Source organism: Pipra filicauda, unplaced genomic scaffold (assembly GCF_003945595.2).
Source record: "Pipra filicauda isolate LSUMZ 115617 unplaced genomic scaffold, ASM394559v2 scaffold19_size4547281_pilon, whole genome shotgun sequence".
Taxonomy (NCBI): domain Eukaryota; kingdom Metazoa; phylum Chordata; class Aves; order Passeriformes; family Pipridae; genus Pipra; species Pipra filicauda.
In genome coordinates, this window is record NW_024104309.1 from 1,445,437 (window position 1) to 1,471,532 (window position 26,096).

The window sequence follows — 26,096 nt, forward strand, 5'->3', positions numbered from 1 at the left end:
CCCGCCTCAGCCCCGCGCCGCCAACGGCCGGTAACCGCCGCTCGTGCGGCGACAGGCTCAGCCCGCACCCCGCAGCCCTCAGCCCCGCAGCCCGCCCGCCTCAGCCCCCGCCCGCTCTCTCTCTCACGCACACCGGCCGGACGGTGAAGACCCGGCGCGCTCCGACCCCGGCGGCGGCTCGTCTGTGAGGGACGGGGCGGCCGGCGCCGTGCGTCGGCTTCGCTCCCTCTCTAGGCAACACCGCCGGGCTGCTCGGAGCCGCTCCCGGGAAGGCGAGCGCGGCCGGAGGGGCGGGGAGGGGGTCCGGCACACGGGCGAGCTGTGCGGAAGCCGGTGCCTTTCAGCTGAGGCATCCGAACAGCGGCCGCCCCGGCAACGGCGGACGCGGCGGCGGCAGGGCGGGTTCGCCACCGCCGGGCTCGCCGCGGCCCCCGGGTCACCGGCCCCGCAGGGAGGGAGGGGGAGAGCCCGGGCGGGCGCGGTGACAGCCGCGCCCCCGCGCTCCTACCTGGGAGGGGCCGCCCGGGGGGACGCGCTGCCCGCCGGGTTCCGCCGCCGCGCCGGGCGCATGGGCTCAGCCCCGCTCCCCCGCCGCAGGGCCGGCTGCCAGAGCGCAGGCGGCCCGGGCCATTACCCTGGCGCGGCGGCGGGGCCAGCCGGGGCGGGCAGGGGGAGGGCTGTGCCGCCGGGGCCGCCCCTCGGGGCTTTGACAGCGGGGTCCGCCCGCGGGCCCGGCCCGGTCGCCCCTCACGGAGCAGGGAAGGGGGTGCACGGGCACACCGTGCTTGGCCCGGCCGGTGGCAGAGGGTGAGCGCTCCCTGCGCACCGGGCCCCGCACCTTCCCAGTGCCCGCCCCGGCGGGGAGAGCTCCCTGTGCTCGTACACTTGCCTCCCGAGAGGTCCGTGATTTCCCTTCCCGCTGCCCTGCTGCCACAGGCCTGGTCCTTTCCCCTCTGCCCACGAGTGTGGGGTTGCTGACCCCAGACACCCTGCTCACGGGTCCGGCGGCCCCGGCCCCGGGCACAACCGCGTGGGCACCACCAGCCTCCCCGCCGCGGAGCCGCCGGCAGCGCCCTATAAACAGCTCGTGTGCGAAAGCCACAGCCGCTGCAGCGTGTCATGGAGAAGCAGCGGGAGAGAGCAAAGCCTTGCCAAGGGACTGGGCCCGGGAAGCATGAGATGGGTCAGAGGTGGGTACAACCTGGCCAAGACATCTCCCCGATGACGCAGTTCCAGGTGCACTCAGTGCTTCTGTAAAAAGTGGCCATGCATCACTCCCTTCCTGCCCTACAGGTGCAGGAGCTGGCCCGTGCCAGCAGAGACAATTAAACTAGCTCAGAGCAAGCACCACAGCGCTGTGACATTTGCGCTGGCTCCTCCTGGGCCAGCTCGGGTCTGGAAGCAATCTAGTTGGGTTTATTAGCTTGGGCCTGGTTCCAAGCAAATGCAGGCTGAGCCGCGATGTGCAGCTTTGCACCAGCAAGCTTTACCAGCCCACACTTTTCTGGCTCAGGGTGTCTGCACCCTGCTGCCCTGCATGCTGCTGTCAGCACAGGTGCAGCACAGCAGGTCTGTAACACACCAGGACAGCTCAAGGATAGCAGTGACTCGGAGTCAGCCCTGATTTACATGGGTGTAAATCAGACAGACGGCTGGCTAGAAATCCTGCTTGTTCAGAGCAAACCTAAAGGAGAGGCTTGGGAGATTTAGCACAAGGAGGAGGGACAGCTACTGAACTGGCATCTTGCTACACCCCTCCTGAGGAGCATCCCGCAGGGAGACAAAAGATCTTCATCATCTTGTAGCACAGATGCTGCACAGAATGCTTCACTCACAGTATTATCCAGACCCTTAATAACATCTTTCACCCTGCAGAGTACAGGAATGGTCAGGACAGGAAGGCATGACTTTTTCTTGGCAAACGCTATGAGTGTTGTGGATTTAGTGGGAGGGAAGCAACTCTCCATAAAAGACACAAGATCTTGAGATGGAACAAGCAGTTCTGGGAGCACCAGTACTAATGACTCTCATTTGCAGTGCCTCTCCTCATTCCTGCCCAGTGTGGATGCCCTGAGGTCTACCAAAGAAGGAGCTTGCCAGCCTTTCTCTTCAACAGTGACAGTAATAGGGTCTTTTTTTTCTATAAGGTCATATCTTAAACTGTTAATAGCTCTCTGTCAAATGTGGTTAAAAATGGATAAATCCCTTCAGAATATCTCAGTGAGAACAAGAAGCTGCAAAAAGGGAGAAATCCTCACTTTAAGTCTATAGGAAACTAAATATCAACTAGGCGGCACAAATACTGAATTTGAATGTTTTTATAGATCTCCAGGATATCACCAATGTAAAAATTTTCAGTGTATGTTGTCACTCTGTGCGGTTGTACTCTACAGCCACCTCTCAGTGCTCTGCTAACCTACATCCCCTATTCCCCAGTCCCATCTGTCCCTGGGGCTCTCAGGACCGAGCTGTTCTTTCTCTTCAATTTGGAAATGCCAAAGGCACCTGGCAGTGCTACCAGAAGCAGTAATTATTTAAGACACAAAACCACTGTGGCAACAGTCTAAACTTCAGTTGACGTGAAGAGGCAGTAAAATTTACTGAAGGAAATATTATTCCAGAACACAGTGTAACCAAGGTAATCCTGCTGCTTCCAGTGCAGGAGGAAAATAGTGTTGAGATGGATTTTGAACACGGGCTCATCTTGTTCAAATTATTACAACTATATTGATACACACTGCCCAAATATCTGAACTGGAGGGGTTTTCCTAGAAAACGGGTAGTTTTGAATATATTGGGTACCTTCCTAGAGGGATTTTCTTTTGTGGTTAGGGAGCTTCCCACAGCAGGCAGGAAAAAGGACAGCTCGTTAACCCACATCACTCTGCATTTTCTACCTGAGGCCGTCTGAACCACTGCTTATTTCTTTTTTTCACCATTACCAATATCCAGAATATTCCGCAAAATACCGGCAGGTGCCGCCACTGGCTCAGCAATCGCCCAGGGCTGGGCTGCTCCGCGGGCAGGAACGGGCACGGAGCCTCCTCGGTGCTCTGGGCACCCTCTAAAAGCCAGGAAGGCTTTGGACTGAAGCACATCAGAGCTCCAATCTCCAACAGCATATAGGGTGAAGGCCCTTCACAGCGAGATGAATTTCCCCGTGGCAGGTCATCTCCCAGAGTTGGAGACCTCATGGCTCAGGCTGCAGGTACCTACATTGCTCCCATAGGAAATGAGGCCCCACAGATTCTCACCACCGTTTCCTCAGGTTCGAGTGAGGCATTTGGCAGCTGCCCTGTCTTTGCTGGGACTGTGCAGCTGGGGATGCCCATCCCTGGGTCTGAGCAAGAGAAACTGGTGGTGGATGGAGATTTTCCTCCAGACCGGGATGTGTCTGATAGAGACTTGACTCCTACAGCTGTTCCAAAGCAGTGACTTGGCTCCTCTGGCAAATCCGCAGAGGTGGAAGGAACAAGTGCTGGGAGAAGCAAGTGCTTCTTGAATAACTGTACTAATGGGAGAATTAAGCAGTCCCCTTTCTTTCTCTGCTGAATCAGAAGACACTTCATATGTTTTGGTTCTGGAACAAAGGCCAAGCAAGTGCAATCGTGGCTGCTAAGACTGTTTTATGCCCTGGGTCACCATGACTTTGCTGAATGCACGAGCTGTACAGCAAACACTGATTCACCCAATGTTGTCACTACATCCATGAAATAAATAGATGGGTGTCTCCACTCTGTGTCCTTGTGAAAACCAGTCACTGGAGAGCAATACTCTCCCTTTAGGAGAATGAGGGAAAGATTTCCCCATATTAGCCTTCTTATTCAACATTCTTGGTTGTCAAGGGCTGTGATCATGGGTCATAACATGGCCCACAGTTAGCCCAGTTTTCTCCTTCCTTTGTTAGTGAAGTCACCATCACCAAAGCAGACCTTCCAGCTGAGGCAGACAGGCCATCTTCAGTCCCTGAAGCTAGTCCCTGGGGCTTGCTTCATTTCAAATCAATTATGAAAAGTGAGGTTGCAATTTGGTATAAAGAACATCCAGAGGAATGCAACTGCTTGCCTGAATATCCTCTGACTAGGTCACGAGGGTAGGACACCCACTTGATAAGTAACCAGAGACTTGCCCATCTGCCCATTCACCCCTAGTTGGTGACCAAAGAAAGAGAAAACAGGTAGTAGAGTAAGGTGAGCTCAGGCTGGGGTGAAATTGTACCGGTAAGGAGAACAAGTTTAAAAAAGTTTGATGCATCAGTTTTTCCCTGATGACACCAGCCACGATCAGGTCAGTGCCACACCAGTGTTCACAGGGTCTACAGGTGCTTTGGCAGACAGGCAGCCTCTTGGCTCTGTGTTCACAGCTGCACAGGCAGAGGCACAGCTGTCTCGCCCGGAGAGCTGAACACACAGGAGGGGGGAAAGGACATTGCATGAAGGGAACTCCAGTTCACCAAATCCAGCCTTCCCAGTGTGCTCTTTACCTTTGCCAGGAACCCATGGCTGTAACTGGCCGCTGCGCTGTGTGTCGTCACAAACCGGATCTTCGAGAAACTTGGAGCAGCTGAAACCTCCAGTTCCCCCAGCAGTTCTGTGGGAGGAGAGGAATGAAGCAGAACAGATACAGGTAAGGTGAGCTGTGCAGAGCAAACAAGCAGAAGTGAAGTGTTAATCTCTAATTCATATATTGAAATCTTTTACTCCAGCAGGCAACAAAATTAAATTTTAAAGGGACACAATTGAAATCATAAGAATTTTGTCTAACTGCTGCAGTGCAGACAGAGGTGGGAGGTGTTACCATAAGTATTCTCTTAATATAGGGCAAAACAGGTTCTCTGGTAGGAGAATAACAAACTTTCTTATAAATAGCCTGGTCACACACTAGCTGTCAATTCATACAAAACATTTTTTTACAAAGGCATGCCAAGTCCAGACTTGTTTTTGTTTTAATTTACTGCACTACAGATTGTAAAAGAGAAGCAACCAAACAAAAACTGAGCCAAAGGGATTGTGTCTGTGAGTATGCCCGTTTCTTAGATATTGCCTATATCCCTTTAAGGCAGCACAAAGCCCTTCTTTATAGTGGTTTGAAAATGACCTAAATTGAGGCAGCAGGGTCAAACTGACCACACATTATCTAGCAACGTACTCAACTATTGCCTCATAACTTACAGATTTGTTTATGGCTCTTATAGTTAGAAAAAAGAAATTCCTCAGATCACTTTGACTTATCTTTTATAAACAAGCCTCTTTTCAATAGTATATTTTGGGAAAACCATACAGTAATCTTGAATCCCCCTTTGTCTTGCAGAGACTGCAAGAAATTACCAGCATCTCCCAAAGCCACTGTAACACTACAGATCCCTCCTGCCTCCCCAGTTAACTGACAGATCATTCTAGCCAACTTTGAGGAAAAATACATCTAGAAAAGGGTCCAACCAGCCTCCATTCAGGATGTGGTTGTTACACCTGCAGTTACCTTTCTCAGATATTCATCTCTACTATTTCTCTGCATCAATCTATAAATAAATCCCTTCTCACACCATGTTTACACAACACAGGTAGTAAACTTCAGTCATAAAAAAGCAAACAAACAACACCCCCCCCCAAAAAAAAAAAAAACAGCACAACTGAGGCATATTCAGTTTGTAAAATCTAATCCTTGGCACTGGGACATGCCAGGACTAGAATTGCTGGTACAAACTCATCTCATGCCTACTCTACATGAGTTACAGAACTGGTGCTATAACATGGCCCCCAGTTATTTTGCCTGGGGCTCCATATATGCAATGCACTGGAGACAGCGATTGCTGAATGAGCAGCTAGCCACTCTTCTTTCTGTTTTCTCTTCATAGGCAGAGTGTCTGGGCCACACATGGAATGTATTTACTGCACATCAGCCAAGCCCTGCGCAGAATACAGTTCATTTACTCCAGGGCATTTCTTTAGTGTCCATCACTGCAGCAGCCTACTGATTTTGGACACAAATGTTTTGTTATCATCACTGGAGGTGAGAGAGGGTGGGGTTAGGCTAAGCTTCATTTTACAACAGAGGCCCAGAAGCCAAAATCTTCAGTTTGAGAGCTAAACTTGTGACAAAGACTAACTGCTTCCCTTACCCCTCACTCCCTTTAGCATTTCCCATCCTTGTCTGTGGTAAAACACATTTCCGGTTCCATCAAACTCAACCCTTGGTGTTCCAAACAGAACATGTGAAATCTGGGAGACTTGTAAAGTAGCCACCTGTGAAGAGCTCAAGAGCAGCACAGGATCCCTGTGCAAGGCACAGTAAGGACAAACCAATTTACCTGGCAGTGTTCAGCTTGCACTAACCACAAGAGTGGACTTTCTCTTCCTACAACACTCTATGGTTGCTGACAAAGCCTTCTCAGAACTGACTACCAACATCTGTAAAGACAGCCCCTCACTACCCAGCTTTGAGCTGCAGCCCTGTGCTCAACCCAAAACTTTGTACCACCACTGACAAGGTTCACAGCCCAGTGCTTCCCCAGACCTGCTCTGAGCAGTGACCTCTGCCCATGAATAGACAGAGAACCAGTGGTTTACAAAGCTGCTGCCCCATCTCCCTGGTCCTCAAAGCTTGCCCTGGAGACAGGCACCCAGCCTGTCTCTTGAGCTGAAACTTCTAACATTAGTAAGCCTACAACTGGAACTTGCTGAGCTGAGAGGAGAATGATGCTTACACATAACTCCCAACAATCTTTGATTCACAGAAAACTACACAATCCCACTCCCAATACCTTTAAAATTCCCTCCAGGGCTCTTGTCATACCTTTTCAGACAAGATGCAGTTAAATACAACAGCCCACCCCAACCCTGTGTTTTAGTAGTCAGATTTAAAAGTTGAGTTATTCAAGAAGTGAAAGGCAAAGCCTGGAATTTTTTGTGCATTTTGGGCAGGAGTGGGAGAGGAACCTACAGTGCACTCAGCGCTGGTTCTTTGCTGGTTGCATGAGTACATACATGTGCTTAGGCCATAGTTTTCTCTGAAATTCTGACTGTAGGAACTGACTCTTTAGGGGCATAAAAAATAGAAAAAGAAAAAAAGAGGGAACTCCTGTACCACCACCACCACTTATTCAAAGAATCAGCTAGAGGATCCAGCAGGCCACCCAGGGAACTATTCCTACGTGAATTTGTGTTTTGTTCTCATGGCAGGCTCCAGAAATACTATGTTCATCTGTCTCCTGCATGACTAGTTCTATTGTAGCCCCGAGATTTTTGCAAGGACAGGAAGGTGAGGTCTTCTCTAGATTACTTTTTGTTTTCTGAAATCAGAGCATGATGCAGGTGTTGTTCTTTCTCAGGTTGTTTCTCAGGCACGAGGGACCTGCACCATTTGTTTATACAACAGGTTTGTCCAAAGCCAGTCTGCCCGATGCAAATCTCCACCAGTCTGCAGCAAGAGAAAGCAACATTCTAATTCGAGAACATCCCCTTACAACACCAGAGCCTGGCAAACCACATTCCAGCTGTCTACAGCACCCAAATGCATTTGATCCACACAGCAAATACATGAACACCATACTGGTGATGGAAAATATCAAAGACCACAGGGTGGAAGGTATGTGGGTATTGAGGAGGGTCCTCAGTTTGCAGTGTCTGTGATGATTCCACACAGACCTTTATGTTTTTTATTGCATCTTTGTAGGTGGTGATGGGAGAAGTGGGAGCATGGCTGCCATGGGCAGGTGAAGCCCTGCAGCTGCAATACACCTGTTTGTACAGGGAAAGCACTGCAAGCTGCCACTATTCATCCCCTGGGGAAAGGGGACAACACTGCACATGGCAAGAAGCTCCTCCACAGCCAAGGGTGCTCCCGGAGCCACCTCATATGCAGTGACGTACACCCAACCCCTCAGAGCATCAGGCACTCCCCCAGGCAGAGCTCCCATCCCAGAGGTGGCCACTGGCAGGAGGTGGGGGAGATCTGGCATGCACACAGCCCACAGGCTGCACCACTTGCCTGTGACTGAACAGGTACCAGAAAATTCATCAGCAAGAGGCTGGTACTTCCACGGCTGCAGCTGGATGCCCTCAGAGCCGTAGGTCTGTGGCAGGTGGGAAGATGGCTGCTCCAGGCCCAAGGACACCGAGCACAGCACACACAATGCAGCCTCTGTTCACTGCACAAGCAACAGAATCGAAAACACTTCATTTCAAGGGGGCATTCAGGCCTGGAGCCACCACTGGCACAGGGACAGCTCTCCAAAGTGGCAGAGTGCTCCTATTGAGGGAGCAAGTCTGGCCTGGCTCCTGTGGATACAGCAGCGTGCAACAGCTCCAAGGATCAGGGCCACTGCATTTGTCCACCCACAGGCTGAATTCCAAAGCTCTACCTCAGAAAACTAAGCAGGATATACGGGGTTTTTTTCAGACATAACAGGTTGCTTAAGAGCTAAAGCCTCTATTTCATTATTCCATTGTAGCAGGAACACAGGTCTGAACCATCAACCTTGTACCTCTCCACAGCTGCAGTGGAAATAATTTCAGGTCCTCTTGAATACAGCTGACCTGTGGGAGAGGCAGGTTGCTCACAAGGTTGCCAGAATGCTGTTTCACTTGTGCATGCAGCAGGCAATCCAGCAACAAGGTGCAGTTCAGCTTTGAGATGATTAAACAGATGAGAAACATTATCAGGCTTGAGGGATTCAGTTTAACTGCAGTTCCATAGAAACCAGCAGTAAAAAGGCTGTATTTTTTTCCTCATTACCCGGAATGCAGAACTGAACTCAAGAGACTCTTCCCTTACCTCACAGAGGCTTCACAGGCTGATTCTTTTCATATTAAGACAAAAGTATACAAAAGGATTTGAAACACCAGCAGTTTGCCAGGGGATTATGATTATTCCCCAAATCAAAATTAGAATGTTATCCCTGTTTGTGTTGTGTGAGCCAGTTACTGCATCTTCAGAGGCACCACCTAACATACATTTTATATTCCCATACACTTAACAGTAGCTCATGCTGATGAATTGAAAGATGCACTTTTAAGTAAAGGCTTAAAAAAAAAAAAGTCTTCAGCTCTTTAAGAATTGGAGCTTTTAAAGAAACCACAAAGCAATCAGCTTTTGAAAGCTCTTCTGCCATTCAGAGAATGCCATGAATCACACACACATTAGCAGATGTCATGTGCAAATCTCTGTTGCAACACTAGGAGGACAGACCTCAACCACTTTGGCATCCAAGAAGTCATCTCCATTTTAAGCTTGCTGCTGACAACTCTCAACACTGTTAATTACACCTTGCAGCTTATAGTTGTGAGAGTGTTGCAGAAGATACCACAGCAATAATACTGAACCTGTTTAAAAGTGTGATAAAATTTTGTGGAAACTTTCAGCTGCAGTATTTGAGTCAAGTTACACCTGAGGTATCAGCTAAAGCACCATTTAACTCCAGGTGCACATTGTAATGCCAGAAAATAAGCAAATTAAATTATTTATTAAGTCAGGCAGGCAAAAGGCTTTGAAATAATAATCAAACCTGTGATAGAAGTTGAGCTTGGCAAAGCTTTAAGAGACTTTGTGCTTAATCTTTAAACATAGTGGAAGGCTGCCCATCACCTTGTGTGTTTGCTGTGAGCCATCTCAATGCAAAAAGAACAATACAGTTCTCATTTCCACTATCAAACCTAACACCTGCAGTGTCTGCATTACAAGCAAATTACCTGTCTCTACTGAAGAAAGCACTATGCAGGTCTCATTGGAGATTTGGGGTTTTCTCTTTTACCCTAAAGGGTTATTACTACACAGCCACTCACTATGAGCTGATCATTTTATCACATCATCATAACTGACACCAGGGCCATCTTCGGATCTTGGGTCCTCTATAAAAAAACACCACCACAACAAAACCCATAAGACTAACAGCACTGAAGAGAATGGAAAGAAAATTATAATATTGTTTCCCCTTATCACACTAAATTCATTTGCAAGACCATTTAGCTTACTGTTCTCACCTTCATACTCCACATTCACATTTTCTAGTGTAGCTATAACAGGAACTGGAGTCTGTTTAAAAACCGAGTAGTTAATTTTCAAATTATTTGGGACAGGTTTTCAGATAAAAAGCTTTTAAAAATGCTTTAAAAAAGGAATATTTTTCACCAGAATCTACCAGTAATATATGCTATTTTAAAAAATTTGGATATGCTGCAAACATCCTTCCTACCCCCCTGAACAGAAAGCTGTTGATCTAAACTTTAATTCACAGTATCGTTGCTTGGGAGTTTTACTAAATGCAGTAATGGTTCCTGTACGTTTCAGCATAGATCAGAACTTAGTTTCCTAGGTCACCTTAAAGATAAAATCTTTAAGTTTTCAAGCAGTATTTGTGTGTTAAGAATGCCTTTCTGCACACTGTTCTACTCTGAAGGGGTATTTCCAGCTTACAGAAGAGCAGCATGTTTTATTCCTGGGCACATCTGTTTCCTACTCCAAAACTACACACTTGATCTGCACTAAAAGTGTTATCAACTAAATTTATGAAGCACTTAAGCACACTAAGTATCTATGTAAATCTCTGCTCAGCCCTTTAACAGAAAAGGGTAGGGAAAGAACATAGTGTGAAAAATAATGAAGGATCTGAGTGTCAAAGTAACTCTGGTAATCTCAAATGTCATAGCCTTACCTAAAAGAAGAACTGGCACTTTCTCATTTGTGACATTAAAAGAAGGCGCAAGATGAATTTTACAAGTTTTATTATACAAAAGATGATCCAAACCCCTAAGAGCTCTTCTACAGTTCTAAAAGTTTTGTTCTGCAACTTGTACTTCCATATGCTTTTCCAAAAAGCCAAAATAAAAAGACTCATTAGTCTCACTTTCTTCTTAGCAAGAGTCTTGAAAAAACCCAACCGTAGCTGCATCAAAATCTGTTATTTACTCTTTGTATTCCAAGAATTGCTGAAGTCTTTTCTTATGTTCTGTAGACACTTGCACTGCACTAAAAACAAAAGCAGAACATTTTACATTAAGTGTAATACACCACAAAAATAAAGTCTCATGCCAAAATTGAGTATACATTGAAATCAATTACACTGAAGCTAAATTTTAGAAAACCCAGCTGTATGAAAAACCTATGTTCCAAGGCAAAGAAACATATTAACCCTTAAAACTGTCAATTCTCATCCTACTACTAAGACACTTGTCCCAGGAAACCTTGTCCATTTACTTACCTTTAAATACACAGAGCAACTGATTAACTTGCAAGGATGACTTAGGTGAGAATCTCTTAACATGATCTCTCCTGTATATTGAGCACTTCCAAACTGAGGGACATTTCATGCCCACAGGGAGAGATGGGCAGATGCTGCAGGAAGTTTCAGTCCCACATATTCAGAGGCCAAGTATGAAAGTCTGCCTGCTGTGACAGTAGCTGAGAAAGAGCCTTTGGGTGACCAGGCAGCAATGGAATTCCATTATTTGGACCCTTCATAGGATTCTCTCCCTACAGAACAATTGTTTCTACTTGATTTATTTTCTTTTCAGCAGCTCAGATTTATTAAATGAGTGGTATTCACGAACTGCTTCTAAAGAGTTCATGAAAAGTCACTAAGAAAAATTACCCAGAAATCTATGAATAATAAATTTCTAAGCGGGACCATATATCTACACAAGAACTTTTTAAGGTTCCACAAATCAAAAAAGTACTAAAATACCATGTTAGAATAATGACCTGAAGAGATTTTTTTCCCCCGAACTTCCATTCTCACAGGTTCTACAATAACATTATTTAAACTAAATTTAACAAGCAAGCAATCATGAGGAATTTCTTACTTTAAGTGTTCTCCAAAGACAGTAGTTATCCGGTACAGTGCTGTCTTCAGAGATGCTCTAAGTGCAAACCGTAGTGTTTTGTAGGATGTGTCCACCAGACTCCCTGAGACCCGGGAGGGCTTGCTAGAAACATGTGGCAGTTTGAAATGTCTGTCTACAACCTGATTGAGAAAAACATAAATGAAATCAGGTTATCTGTTCAATTATTTCATAATGTAACCATTTGACACGTTTGTGTCAAATAAAGCAAAAAAAGTGCACATTCGGAAATTCCACCAAGACACACAAGAATGTTTTGGAGATTGATCATTTCCCAGCCATCAACAGGAACACAGAACCAAGATTCTGTTACTAGTCTTAACTGCCAAGCACAGCACATGCTGCAGTAGAAACACAATTCTGTCCTATATTATGACTTCTTTCTTTTAGAAACAAGGGTATTGGCTTTTTTTTCCCCTTGTGCCTGTTCTTGGAATAGATGACTTGCACTGAAAAACTTTAATAACCTTCAAATTCTTTCCAAGAATGTCCATTAGGGCAGTGTAAAATGATTATGTCAATAGGACATGCACAGCCTTGGAAATAAATCTGGATTTTTTTAAAATACACATTGAACAAACATCAGTGACTTGAGGGTAATGTCTTAGTATTTTGAAAGAGAACATCATACAGATCTTATCTCCTGTGATTTGCAATGTCTCCAAGTGCTCCATGTTGCACGAGGAATTGTGTACAGCCAAATACAGTCCTAACTCTGCATAAAATATAGTAGTGTAATTGCTGCATCCCTGAAATAAGCACACAGTACCATTTTTTATTTTGAAACATTCCATGCTTTCTCCTTCTACATTTTAAAAAACAAACAGGGTTTTTATTCAGCTGTTTCATAGTGCACACAGTGACAACCAGCTGTTTTGTTCAGATTAATTGCAAAAGAGCTGTTTCAGTGGCAACAACTTGAATGTTATGACTAGTCAGCAAGGTCATAATGTAAAATTAACAAGACTCCTCCTAAACTTGTCTTGCAGTAAGGAAAAGTTAACAGTTTTACCTCCTGAAGAGTCAGTAAAGTATTCAGGATAGCTGGCAGTGTAGTTTGGACAACTCCAAACTGGTCTTCAGTAAAGGAGGCTGCTACCAAGTGAGACAGGCCTTTAAAAAAAAACCAACAAAAGAATTTTGCTCTAATTAATGCTTCAAAAGTTGAGAATTCAGTAACAAAGATCATGGCATTGCCTAAAGAATCTACTAGTGTGGTAGAGCTCTTCAGGACTTACTGCAGCCAGCTGACAGTTACCTCAGCTTTGGCTCAAGGACTAAATCACTCACTGGTTTTACAAGTGTATTATAGCTTGAGGTTGATAAAGCAAGAGAGATTATATATTAAATAAATTTTTAAAAACACATTGGCTCCCTTTTTCCAAAAGAAAATCCCAAAGTGCAACCACATACTGTCATTTTTCTGATTCTCTGCAGATCATCTTTTTCTGTTTATTTGCTAAGTTACGACCTGAGCGCCTCCCTCAATTCCCTGATTAACAGAGAAACACTCAGAGCCTTTAGTCAGAAAAGCTGCTGTAAAAAGAAGTCATAAATCTATTGGTGGGAAAATGTAAACGTGGTACATGGCTTCACATCAGCGAGAAGCAAAAGAAATAAGTTTAGGGATCTCTACAGAACATAAAGTAAGAGAACTCAGATGGGATCTCAAAACTAACAAGTGAATTAGACTTTAGCCTAATGGTGTCTGGTGTCTGAAATGCAGTTGGGATTTTGTCAAAAGTGTTTCAAAGACTTTTATTCTGTTATATTTATAAAGCACAGAGGCCCAGAAAAGTTTTCCATGAATCATCAGAGTGGATCACCTGGAAACTGCTTACCTTCCAAAGCCCAGATATGCATTTGGGCATCAGAGAAGACAGCCTGGATGGAGGCTTCCGGGTGCTGAGAAGAAACCAAAATGTTGTGAGTGCACTTTATAAATAATAACACAAAACCTGCAGGTTTCACTAAGGTATTACACATTCCATAGGGTCCTGTCCCTCCCCTCAGAACAGACAGGTATGGGATAATCCTGCTATGAAACTCACAGTAAGTACAAAATTGTACTTATAGAAAACCTTAGATAAAAATACAGGTTTTAGAACCCTTACTCTATGACAAGGTACAAAAGGCTACAGCAGAGCCCATGTGCTCCTGCATTTCCAGTCCCTGCTGCTCAGTCTCAAACCCAGGATCGCCCTTACCTTGCTGAAGAAATACATTATCAGCGCCCGTCTGGACAAGAAGTTTTTTATCTGAAAAGAAACAAAAGATTAAACTTATGATCTGTATTTATGTAAGGTATGCACAGTTGGCCCTCCTCAACCCTACCAGCTTCACACAGTATAGAGGCATTGAGGGGAAGGGGGAGGGAAGGATCTGTGTTATGTAAGCTAAGCGGAGAAGGAAGTATTCATTCCATAAAATGGGAAATTCTTCCAAAGAATACCCAAGGTGCACCCTGTATATACTGCAGTTTTACTCTACCTGTTCTTGCTTGTTCTGAAGCCATGTGTAAATAAATTTGGGCTGTACTGCCTCGCTACCAGCTTTTGCAGCAGAGAGCACTGGGAAGGACTCATGGTGGGAACCATTCATTTGATGATCTACAAGAAAAAAAATACAGTATCTTCAGAAAAACTGGTTGCTGTCACTTTAGTCCTCACAATACAGCTCTCCATCGACATGGCTACTACACTTATGGCTACAGGACAGTGCTGTGGAAAAATCTCTACCTGAGACTGATGTCCACAGCTTTGGTCCCCTTCTCATAACAAGGGGACTTTGGAGCGGTCCATGCCAAGAGGAGTTTACATCCACAACTCCCTTCTTGCAATTTAAAGCGGGTGAGGTGAAGGGTGAACCAATGTCAGACCCAGGAGATGTCTTCAGAGGCATTAGGGAGGGTTTAACCAGTGGAGACATGGTGGCTCTGAGAACAACATTAGACCTCTGTGACTGGAAAGACATGTCTTCTGTCCCAACAGCTCCTAATGACACAGAACACACTGCATGGAGACAACAGGCTGGCACAGATGAAATAAGAGACAGGTTTGTTATTTCATTGCTATTTCAACAACTTCTGGATCATCAGAGCTTTTATTATAGGACACTGTTACCGCTGTGGTCTTGCAAAGAAGTACATCAGCATAAGCATGGAGTGTTTTCCAAGTTCAACAGTTTAAGAACAGCAAGTAATGAGAAGGATCCTTGTGAATTTATTTTTCTCCTTTTGCTAGCCATCATTACTACACCCTGATACAGATCCACATAAAGTGGGCTATTAGGATTAAGTACTAGAGAAAAGGCTACATATAGAAGAGTGACAAGTCTTTGGCAAGTTTGGTATGTAAAAAAAGGCATGTCTGTCTCAAAATCTAAGGAATAGCAACATCAGAAGAAATTCACCTCTGACATACCAACAGTCCCTGCTGTTCCCAAAGCACTGCCTGCTAAGGGATTTCATTACCTGGCAGCCTTGTGCTAACACAGCTCTGCTGCCAGGAGTGATGCCCAAGTCTGGCAGGTAAAACATCCAAAATGCTTGGAGGCTGCACACAGCTCAGGAGTCAGACTGGGCTTTTCTTATTCTACAGTGATATTAGTGAATCACACAAACATAAAAAACCCCCTAATTTTACCATTTTAAACTAATCATAAGAGCAGTTATGCAAATTAAAAAGCATCTCTCGGCAAGTTTGTAAACAAACTGAGTAAACATATTCTTTCCAAGCTTTCTAGTTATTTTGAGATTATCTCAACAAGAATACCTAAAATTATATTGGGAGAGAATCTTTTTTGTTTGCATTTATTTCCAGAAATTCCTGTGACTCATTTGCCTCATAGAGCTTAACTAAAACTAATGTACCCATGTATCTATCTGTACTGTCATGCTTTACAAACCTTTATGAGCATTTCCTCACATACCTGGAGTCTGTGGAGGTACTTTCAGCTCCGCCACTGGCTGCTTTGCTCTCCCGTTTGCTGCTGCAGCTTCCTGCTGTGCAATCAGCCTCTGGGTCAGATCACTCAGAAGACTCAAACACTCCCTTGATATTGCAGTCCAGTTGTGTGGGTGCCCACCTGACATATGCACACAAAAAGGAATGTTTAGCCCAGCTGCTCCTCTTGTATCTGTTCTGACAGTGCCCATGTGCTCTCAGCAGGAGCTTCACAGTGACAGTACTACTCCATTTGTAAAACGCCACAGGGCATTTCCACTGTGACAGCTTGTTCGTACTGAGAGGAAGATGAAAACATGGACAGATTCCATCCTCCTATCAATGGATAACTCTAAAAAGACTTCAGTGGAACCTGCTAAGCAAGCAGGAAACACAGGCAGTTCAGCCTATCTGACCTGAAATCACCGAACAGTTAAAATGAACAAAGTAATATCAATGGGGATGGCAAACAGGTCTGAAGCAGTACAAACACTAGAATTCCTGATAAGGTGTTACAAAAAGTTCCTGAAGGCTTCTAAACAGTTTTAATTGACCTTCTCTGCCATATCTTTGAATATAGCAAAGGGCCTGTGTACTAATTGAAATTACAGGCAGTGTTTGCTCTCATGGCTCCAGGGGTGACTCACTATTTGTGCCTGATTTCCCCTCACTCACACCTCAACATTCAGCTTTCATACACATCTGCTGGAATATCCAATCTGGACTATTTGATTGGTGGTGTGAAGAGGGCTCTGCTTTCAATATCCTAAACCTGTATGTCCTCATGGCTGTCATTTAAATCAGACACCAGAATGGTTTGAGTTTAGTGGATGAAACAATACGAATATAGATAATTAAGCGTTCTTTTGGAAAAGGCACCACAAGGGATGAGGCCTCACAAAATTGCATAACTTGTATTACATAACTTGTATAACAATTTTTGAAAAAGGAAAAGAATCAACACAAAATAGTTTTTGTAATTACCTGGCTGACTAAGGCTAAAGACTTCCTGTCGTCGAACAGGGGAGTACTGGGAAAGTAACATCAAGTCTTGTAAGGCTAAAAACTAACAACAGAGGAAAACGTTTTAGTGCATGCAAAGTCCAGCGTATTTCCTTAAAAAAATATGGAGTTATCCATACAAAATCAATCCCTACCAAAGAATGAGTTCACACAGACTAAAACCAGCCATGAAACAGAAAAAGAAGGGAGGCAAATCCCTAGGACCACTCTGGATATGGCTGCCAAGTTGGTAAGAGCTTCAGAGAACTTTACTGATATGTCAATTCTTTGGAGTTCAAGTAGATCTAACACTATTTTTTATCTGAGCAGCTCAGGCAGAAGGAGCCCAAGACACAAAAAAGTCTAAGGAAAGAACTGTTTTTGCAAACCAGAGCTCACCTACAGCTTTAGGGTCAGTGCCTTACGGGACCAACCTAACATTCTTTTTCATGTGATAATTAACGTGCACAATATGCAAGACCCTATCATAAATTAGACATTTTTAGTAACATCTGAGATTATAAATTGTGCTGTGCTCAACTCTTCTTCACACATCCTCTGATAAGGCAGCTAAGCTTAAAAAGGCATTGCAACCTATTGTATCTCCAGCCTTACCAGAAATCTGTACAATCAGTAAATGTGGATTTTGCGTGTGCAGGAGAATAATCTTATCTTTATTTACATAATACTTCTTATATGAGGCCTTTGATTTTTAAGTATTATAATCAGTAAGTCCTATTAATGATTACCATAGACCAAAATTCCTCTTCTTTACTCACAGTACACACCAATACACTTATGTTGCAAACAGATCTTTCCCTCTAACTAAATGAATCCTTACAGTAACAGCGTGGTGAGCACCAGCAGATGTCACTACTAAACAAATTTTCACCATTAAGTGTAACAGCCTTTGTGAATGTTCTGAGGCAGCTTTTGAAGGAACTGGCACCTCAGTTAACAGAACTGGTACCAGGAAGATGTGACTGAGTGCTCTGACAAACACCTCAGCACACAGCCAGCAGGGAAGATGGTGGGAGTTCAATTACCTTTATAAGGAGGGGAGGATTGCTGTTTAAGATTTTAGGCAGGCACTGGTCTGTCTCCTCAGCAAATGTTGGCTGGACAGGAAAATGATGAGTCTAAATATAAATATCAGAAGTTATGTTATACAGAGGAAATCACAAGAAAACCTTATGAAAAACCCACCTGAGCTGTTACTTGTCAGGTGAACGATGAGCTACAAAAGCACATAATCCACTGCTTCAACTCACTGTAAACTGACCTGGAATTTCTAACACGTAATAAAAAGACTTTACTCCTTATGTTTAAAATTGAAAAATCTCAGAAAAAATTCAGATATTTTTATCTTAAAGTACGTTCCATGCACCCATAGAATACATAGCTAGGTGCATCATATCGTTATGAAAGAAATTCCTCTAACCACATACCTGTGAAAAACTAGTGATACCATCTTCCAAAACAAGACTGAAACCTGAACTGCAAAGTCTGTCTTGACGTGGGTAACCACTCTGGTGAAGAACTAATAGCTCTTTTAGCAAATAAGAAAAGATTTTTTAAATTTTTCTTTTGCGCTGTTCCACTGATAAGCTAAAAAATTCTTATTTTTATCATCATAATTTTCATGTCCTGTGTTTTAATAGAATTCCTGTGGCTATAACATTTAAAATGTGAATAGCGGTGCTTGAATTGTATCAAACATCACAACTTTTTAACCCTATTTAACATGGTTCAATTTGGGCACAGATTAACTGTTAGTTTTATGTTACTGCACTCATCTTAGACACCATAGCTTTATTCTCCTCTGTTTCCAACCACAAAATTTAAATTTGAGGTAGCAATTGCTTTCAAAGTGTTAATAAATGGACTTTAAGTAGACTAAATTTCTTTCATGACTTCAGTTAACACTATGCAAATACTAATAAACAACTCTGGAATTTTTTTAGCTCATTAAAAAAAATAAAATCATGTGAATAAACAAATGTTTTGTTCAACAGTCAAAAGGGTAAGGTCCATTTTATACCTTCCAGATGGTTATTTTTGTCTTCCACAGTTCTATAAGCAATAGAACAACTACAGACAGCAACAGTGTTCACTGGTGCTTCAGTTATTATCCTTTGAAACACCTCAGAACTGTTCTTATGCTTAGACCTTTTTAAAGCTAACATCCCAACAGCACTGTATGCCATTTCATTCCATGAGTGCTTTGCACTAATACACTGATGCAGGACTTAAACCTCACTTTTTTCCCCCCTATTTATCTGCAGTCTAGTCAAGCTTTCACTGAAAAAAAAAAAAAAGTTGGTTTTTCCTCTGTATTTGTAAACAAAGATCAGTCAACTCTTTGTTGACAAGACTTTTCCTTTCTCCCCCCCTTCAATCGGGGTCTCATATATTTAAATGGTCTTTTTTTAGCCCATTTAATTTGTAACTTTATGGTTGAATGAAAAAGCACAAGTGTCTTAATTCCCACGGTTGCTTGAAGTCTATTTTAATACTGCAGACCTAATTAGATTAACATGTTTCTGCTTTGGAGAACTCTGTACTTTGAGGGTTTGCTTAAATTTGAGCTTTCTAGAGCTTAGCTTGCAGGAAACAGTTTATTGTTTTCTTAGCTTGTCTTGCTCTAAGGAGAAGGAAAGTCAGTTAATGCCCAGGTCTGTCTTGACTGTTGGGTTATCAGTTACTGCCTGCAGTGCATGCTGTGAAAATTCAACCCACAATAAGTTAATTCCTAGTAAAACTGCTTTTGAAAGAAAGTATTATCTGTGCAACACTGATGTTCTACCTTTAGCACTGTCACAAGTACTAACCTCTGTAGCATAGATTTTGAAGAGCAGCCATGCAATGTACCAGGTCATCAGAAGAAACACACCACACAACCAGGTATGGTAAAACAAGGAGAGATCCAATAAGCCACTCAGAGTGTCGAGAGGATGCAATTTACTGGAGATAAAACCAAGAAGATACAAGTATTTTAGTAGTTTTATTTTGGGAGATGTTTGCAGTAAGCTGTTACAGCAGCAACAACAATTACAGGAATAAAGTTGGTTTGTTTGGGTTTTTTTGCAAAAACAATTTCTTAAATATATTTGAGATACCAGTTCTTTGATTTTTCAGTAACTGATGAAATAAAGTTCACACAAATGAATGAAATTAGGGAAAAGAAATATGAAATAAGTAATAATGATTACAGTTTTAGTCAATTAAGGTGTTAAGACTCCAGCTTCCCTATTTTAAAAACAAACAAGAGCCATATAAAAATAAAGATGCCCCACCAAAAAAAACCACACAAAAGCAGGTACAACACATACATGCAATTCGGAGAGATTAGCCTTTCTGATACTTTAGAGACTTACAGAGATGACATAAACAGAGGATTTCTTAATTACTATCTTAATGACAAGATGGTTCCCACAAAGGGTTGTTGGTTCCTTTTGGATCCATTTCAGAAGCACCCAACGCTCCCCACGTTTCATGTGGGAAGGCAAGGAACCCAGTCCTGCTACCAAGAGGCAGCTGCTAAGCTGCACCTCCTCAGCAAAGGGAGCTGTCAGCAATATTCCAAGCTTCCAGCACGATGTCCTACCTACCTGTCTATATGAAGATCCATTGTGGTACATATCCATACCTTTGGGATATAACCTACGGAATCAAAAAGAAACACCGAAACAAATGTGACGCTGCAACACACACACACACGACAGGCCAAAAAGAAGACAAACACAGAATTAAGGCAGAGACAAGAGACTGGTCTTGTAACACACGTGGACAAGGAAACAATCTGCCTTTGGGGTTTTTGGTTTTTTTCAAGAAATAGAAACAGGAGAATGAAAAAAAGGCTTCAGGCCAGCAACTGTACACAGAGATGTAGACCTTCTCTTTTATTGCCAGCTTCTCAGCACTGAGTTAATTGTGTTTTCTCACTCACAAAAGAGGGTTAATAGTAGTTTAATACTAATTTTCACTAAATCTCTGGCAGCAGCAAAGTGCTTTTAAAGACTTAATGGAAACTGACATAGAACCACCATACTTCTAATTTATCTCCTGATGTAAATAAAGTGGAAATAATTCTTGCATATTTTGACATCATTTAGGAGGATAATTACAACCATAACATAAAGAATTCCTTATTTTAGAAGTCCGATGCAAACATCTTTATCAGCAGAGATTTTTTTTAAAGACAACATGCCATTTTCATATGGGAGGGAACCACACTGCCTTTGTCTCCCCAGCTCCCTCCAAAAAATATATAGGGCACGTGAGAATAAAGCCAAAGTGTTATTTTTTACCTAAAAAAAATAGGGAAAACATAGCAACATTACATGTGGTGAAGTCACGCCCACTGCTGGTGTGTCACATTCAGCTCTGTGACACTACACTTCCAATGCCAAGCAATGAAGGGAGCAGACCCAAGGCATGGAGATGTTTATTAATTTATATATATTTCAGGATATTTAAAGAAAAAAGGGAATATAATTTACAGACAAAAACATTTTTTCAACTGCACTGTTTTCAGATTTATAACCTCTTTGCACAAATCAGGACAGGTATGTACAGAGTGGCCCAAAGCATCAGGTTTTGATGTAAATTGTAAACCACCAGCTGATCAGAATTTGGTTGCTCCATTTACAAGCTATTACAGGTTATTTCACTGCTGCCTACAATGAGATTTCCTGCACAGAAGAGATCACCAGAGGCAGTAAGACAGTGATCAAACAGACTTCAGGGTAGAAACATATTATTCCCCACTCCCTTCTCCCTAGAACACTGTCACCTCCTTATCACGTATCAGCCAGACAATAAATTCTTATAGAAGGTGTTCATCTCTTTGGAAAGAGACATTTCTCTTATGCTAAACAGACTTCTGTGAGGCTGTAAGAACTGCCATCCTACAAATATTGCTGTACAACCCTGTGCCTTTTCCTCCTGTCTTACAGAGGTGTTAGATCTCTCTTTTTGTTTAAACAAGTCTAAGTGTCTTCAGCAAGTTACCTGAAAGGCTGAAAAATAGCATAACAGGCCTGACTGATTAAAGTTTTCAAAATACAGGAATAAAAAAAGAAAAAAAAAGAGAGAGAACTTCAGGAACACATACCAAAAAAGTAATACGCAACAAAGAAGTTTCTAACAAAATATACTGATTCCACACAACTGTGTTTGATCAGGAGAGGCAAAGATCTTCTGAAACGTAGATACTTGTATTGCTAAAAACAAACAAATGAAAGTTTAGTATTGAAGTCTAGAGGAGTTAAAAAATTAGTTTAAGGCAATTCCAAGTGTTACACATACTATTTATTCTCCCAATCTTTCCTGCCATTTTATAAGCATCTCTAGTTCTCATCCTTTTTCCTACTTGTGGCAGTAGAAAATGGAGGATGGAGTAAATTGACTCTATACACAAGGGAAGACACTATAAACTCTAATGCAAAATAAAGGAAAAAAACCCGAAGAATACATATTTCATCTACTAGATTTCTAAATGTTCAATTAAATTCTAGGGGAAATTTAGACAAGCATGAGTTTCAGAGTCAGTAATCCTCCAAGGAGAGAAACCAACTTAATGCCTTCCTCCATACAATAAATTATATTTCTTTCCAAATGACTAAAGCAACTCAGCTGACAAACGAAACCTTCAAAATGAAACCATGCAAATTAAACCAAAGTGATTTCATTCTTTACTTGGCTAAGTTACATTAAAAAGAAGAAGGAGAATTAACAATATTCAAATAATAAATTTTTTCAAAAATACTACAGCTACAGCATTGCCAAAATGATGTCTGGTTTGCTGATAAACTCAATGCTCAGCATAATGCAGTATAAATGTTTTTCACTAATACAAGCAACCTTGTTTAAAGACACCTCTTGCCAAGTTGGCTGGACTGTGTAAATCTGCCAATGAGGCAAAGTTAATGGCTGCTGTGAGGCTACAGCAACAGAATAAGTATTTTTAAGATGATGTTTCACAGTGGTACAGGTTTCTTCTGTGGGACTGTCCCCTCCAAAGGAATTGTTGGAATTTTAGTTTCCATAGCACTACAAACATGGAACAGCTTTAGACACTGAGCTTTAAGCAAGATTAAATATGTTATTTAGACTTGAACCGAGTCGGTACCCAGTTACAACTGATAATATGCCTTTCTTTATTTTTAAATCTCAAGATTCTCAGCTTTTAGGTGACCCTTGTTGTCAGTTCAAGGAGTTGACATCCAGTTGCCTCCAGTTGATATCCAGTGTACATTGTCTCTTTCCTGTAGTTCACCTGCCACCTCAGCCAGCTTTTAACATGCATCAGGTTAGTCTAAGTCTAAATATTCCAGTCACAGCATCCCAATTTTTGTGTTCATTTGAAGGGAGCTGAGCAGGAAGGAGGAAGATGAGCACTGCTGGCATTTAAAGCGGAGTGCACACTTCGTCTATCAGTGAAAGCCTGCCCACAGACCACTCCTACTGCCACAGTCAGATATACAAACTGTCCAGGCTTTTTTCTGATCACTGTTTTACTCAGACATGTCCTTCTACAAAGGTGTTTAAACCTCTTACCTGAATGATTGGAAATGGCAAATAATTCATATTGTTGATAAGATAGAAAAGGCTGTAACTGTATCCCAAGAAAGTTCCAGAAAGCAGAAAGAAGAGGTGATACTCATTTAGGCACGTCTGAGGAATAGCATCATCTAGGCTAAAACAGAAAACAGAATTAATTCTGAGTTCAAAACAAACTCATTCAAGCCTTAGGAAGTTCAAAGGAAAAGTCTGATTTTGCTTTCCTAATCAGTACATGTGATGGTATCTCAGTAAGTTTTTGCTAAAGTAGGAATCCACCACCTGTTTTTGTATTTTATGCATTTAGGATGCTTCCAGTATTTATGAAGTATGTCCCATTAACTGTAAGACCAAGACTTAATTCAAGTGACAACCAATTTGTCACCATTCAACTTTCCACTAAGAATCCTGGCAATTTAGTTTTTCTGGTCCAGTTATTTCTCTATGCACTGTAGCATCTAAAAAAGGTGGTATTTGCTGTCCTTTAATAAAGAAAATCAACATAGAATTACTTATTTTTGAGAGTACCCAAATTCTAGGGATTTTTGAAAGAAATTGTCAGTAAATACATTTTATAACAAAAATGCTTTGTTTATCTTTAACATACACACAGAATTACCTTTCTGAAGGCGTGCAGGACACGGCAAGAAACTGGAACCTGCCTTTTGTCATAACTGTAGCACACCAAGCCACCAGCATTCCCATTACAGCATGAACAAAAGAATGGATGACTTGCTGAGGGTGAATAATTTTTCCTATCAGTGCTAATCGAGAGCATGGTATCGATGGCACAACTGTAAATAAAGCAGAAAATGAATTTTCACTTCTTACTAATAAACCTTTCATAAAAAAACAAAAAAAAAACCCCAACCAACCAAAAAACAAAACAAAAACAAACAAACAAAAAAAACAAACAAACAAAAAAAAAACAAACCACAAAACTAAAAACCCCACCATTGTCACCAAAGAACTTTTCACAGTTGGGATCAGTCACTAAATTATAAAGAAATCAATGAGATGGCTCAGCTAAGTGTCTCAGCCATGAGGTAAGTGGGAATTTGGGATGATTTACTCAAAAATAAGCTTTGCATATTCTCTATATTAGTTTAAAAGGAAATCTAATCCACTAACATTAAATACATTGAATGTAAACCCCAATGTCTTTAAATTGTCATCCTATTTAATTAGAGTATAAAAGACAGTTCTGCAGTTTACACAACCCACCTGCATAAAATTCAACGTTGAAGATGCTTATTACAATTAGCACCACAGACATGAGGAGGATACAAAAGATGACGTAGGAAGTATACAAATCATTGAAAGAATCTAAAAAAAGTAGAAAATATTATAGTTCAGGAGACTGCAGTAACACAGCAGTGGCACATTAAGTAACAGAAAAGAGCACATAAATCAGCAACAATCCAGTGAGAGTTTAAGGGGGGGTAATGGTCAACGGACTCTAATCCCACTAGATCTGCCCAGATGCACATTTCTACATAAAACCATATCTAAACTTCACAGAAAATATTTTACACCCTTATAACTGGTTTTCTCATAACTGAACACTCAGAGTTTATTTTAAAAAGCAAGCCTTCTAAGTGAATTAAACTATGGCTTATATAAAGCAGATTCCCTTAATTCCATAAAAGCTGCAGCCATCCAGTGATGCTAAAAAGGGAAGAAATTCCTTACAGATTGAAAATACAAAAGCAGCAAGGGGAAAAGAAATCAAGTCTCTGCCTAGAGCAGCTCAGTGATCACAGGTATCAAGCTCCCAGCTAAACATCTCTCAATTTTTGGTGTGTGTACTCAAGTGAAAGTTATTCTCATCATGTGGAGTAGCTGCCTCAGGAATTTCACTTGTGATTCCATGTACCACAGAGGAAACTGAAGCTCTGTATGGAAACAGCAGCTACACAGAGTGGAAGGGGAAGTGTGTCCGAATACTCGGAACAGACAAATAAGCCACTTACCCCGGGTTTTTTTCTGTGAGGGACGTGAACTTGCAACACTTATTCCTGCCTAGGGAGGACTATGGGCGGTGTGGTTTTAAGCAACGCAGAAACACTTCAAAGTCTAAAGACCATTCAGGACACAAAGCGCAAGTGTAACACGGTATCACTGTCAGCTCCCGTTATCTGGGACCGAGCCCAAGACAACAGAGAGTGGAGAAAAAGACACAAATACAAATACGCGAGTGTAAAATCAGGAAAACACGGACGGGCACGTACTCGAGATCCAGCGCACCGGGTGGAGGAGGTCGAGCCCGCTGAGGACGATGAAGGCCGCGGTGCACACGGGCAGCAGCACCAAGGACCAGGTGACGGCGGCGGCCACTCGCCAGCCCAGCACCTGTGGGGAGACAGCATGAGGGGAGCGAGGGGGCGGGGGGGTCCAGAACCCGGCCGCCCAGCGCCTGAGGGGAGCGCAGCGTGAGGGGACCGGCACCTCCCGCCAACCCAGCGCCTGAGGAAAGACAGCTATAAGGGGGGACCGGGACACGCCGCCACCCGCCAGCTCAGCGCCTGAAAGGAGCGCAGCGCTAGAGGAGCGGTCCCGGGGCACTGCCCTTGTCCCCGACCTGCCGCAGCAGCGCCCGCTGCCCGCCCGCCGCCGCCTCCATGGCCCGGCCCGGCCCCGCCGCCCGTTCAAAGCCGCCGCCCAACGGCCCCACGTGCCGGGACCGCGACACTTCCGCCGCGCGCCCGCGCGCGGGCAGCGGCCAATGGGAGGGCGCGCACGCCCCGTCACG

The 26,096-nt window shown here is 43.1% G+C and overlaps 2 protein-coding genes and 1 long non-coding RNA gene across 6 annotated transcripts in view; 1 reads left to right on the forward strand and 2 right to left on the reverse strand.

Moving 5' to 3' along the window:
- The window catches only part of GLIS1 (GLIS family zinc finger 1), a 189,046-nt gene extending 183,468 nt beyond the window's left edge, over positions 1-5,578 (reverse strand). The window contains exon 1 of one of the 3 annotated variants that reach the window (XM_039380570.1): positions 4,484-5,578. The gene's annotated coding sequence lies outside the window, so the exon portion shown is untranslated. Of the gene's footprint in view, positions 1-131; positions 555-4,483 lie in introns of those variants that run through there. The other 2 variants (XM_039380569.1, XM_027748657.2) reach the window with 2 other exon arrangements.
- LOC114002613 lies at positions 53-15,035 on the forward strand. 2 transcript variants are annotated; one of them, XR_005563283.1, is made up of 5 exons: positions 53-3,208; positions 4,493-4,626; positions 5,855-6,009; positions 7,328-7,584; positions 7,672-15,035. It is a non-coding gene; the product is annotated as an uncharacterized LOC114002613 (long non-coding RNA). The 2 variants fall into 2 exon arrangements; XR_005563284.1 differs by having other exon boundaries at positions 53-1,190.
- Positions 10,702-25,979, reverse strand: NDC1 (NDC1 transmembrane nucleoporin). The gene is made up of 18 exons (XM_027748679.2): positions 25,926-25,979; positions 25,576-25,696; positions 24,569-24,670; positions 23,964-24,138; positions 23,342-23,480; positions 21,897-22,005; positions 20,392-20,443; positions 19,612-19,744; positions 17,827-17,919; positions 16,763-16,844; positions 15,765-15,920; positions 14,573-14,827; positions 14,325-14,443; positions 14,042-14,092; positions 13,676-13,739; positions 12,847-12,947; positions 11,796-11,956; positions 10,702-10,962 (listed from the first exon to the last, which is right to left on the reverse strand). The coding sequence occupies exons 1-18, from the start codon at positions 25,965-25,967 to the stop codon at positions 10,899-10,901; spliced, it is 2,019 nt and encodes a 672-aa protein (XP_027604480.2). The 5' UTR covers positions 25,968-25,979; the 3' UTR covers positions 10,702-10,898.
- Positions 25,980-26,096: the final 117 nt, after the last annotated feature.

What these genes read in the sequence shown, in the direction of transcription:
- NDC1 (XM_027748679.2), bottom strand. Translation starts at nt 25,967, where the DNA reads ATGGAGGCGGCGGCGGGCGGGCAGCGGGCGCTGCTGCGGCAG. An exon ending in CCCGGTGCGCTGGATCTCGA is followed by an intron (nt 24,671 to 25,575) that starts GTACGTGCCCGT and finishes TACTTTTTTTAG; the next exon opens with ATTCTTTCAATGATTTGTAT. An exon ending in TAATGTATTTCTTCAGCAAG is followed by an intron (nt 13,740 to 14,041) that starts GTAAGGGCGATC and finishes GTTTCTTCTCAG; the next exon opens with CACCCGGAAGCCTCCATCCA.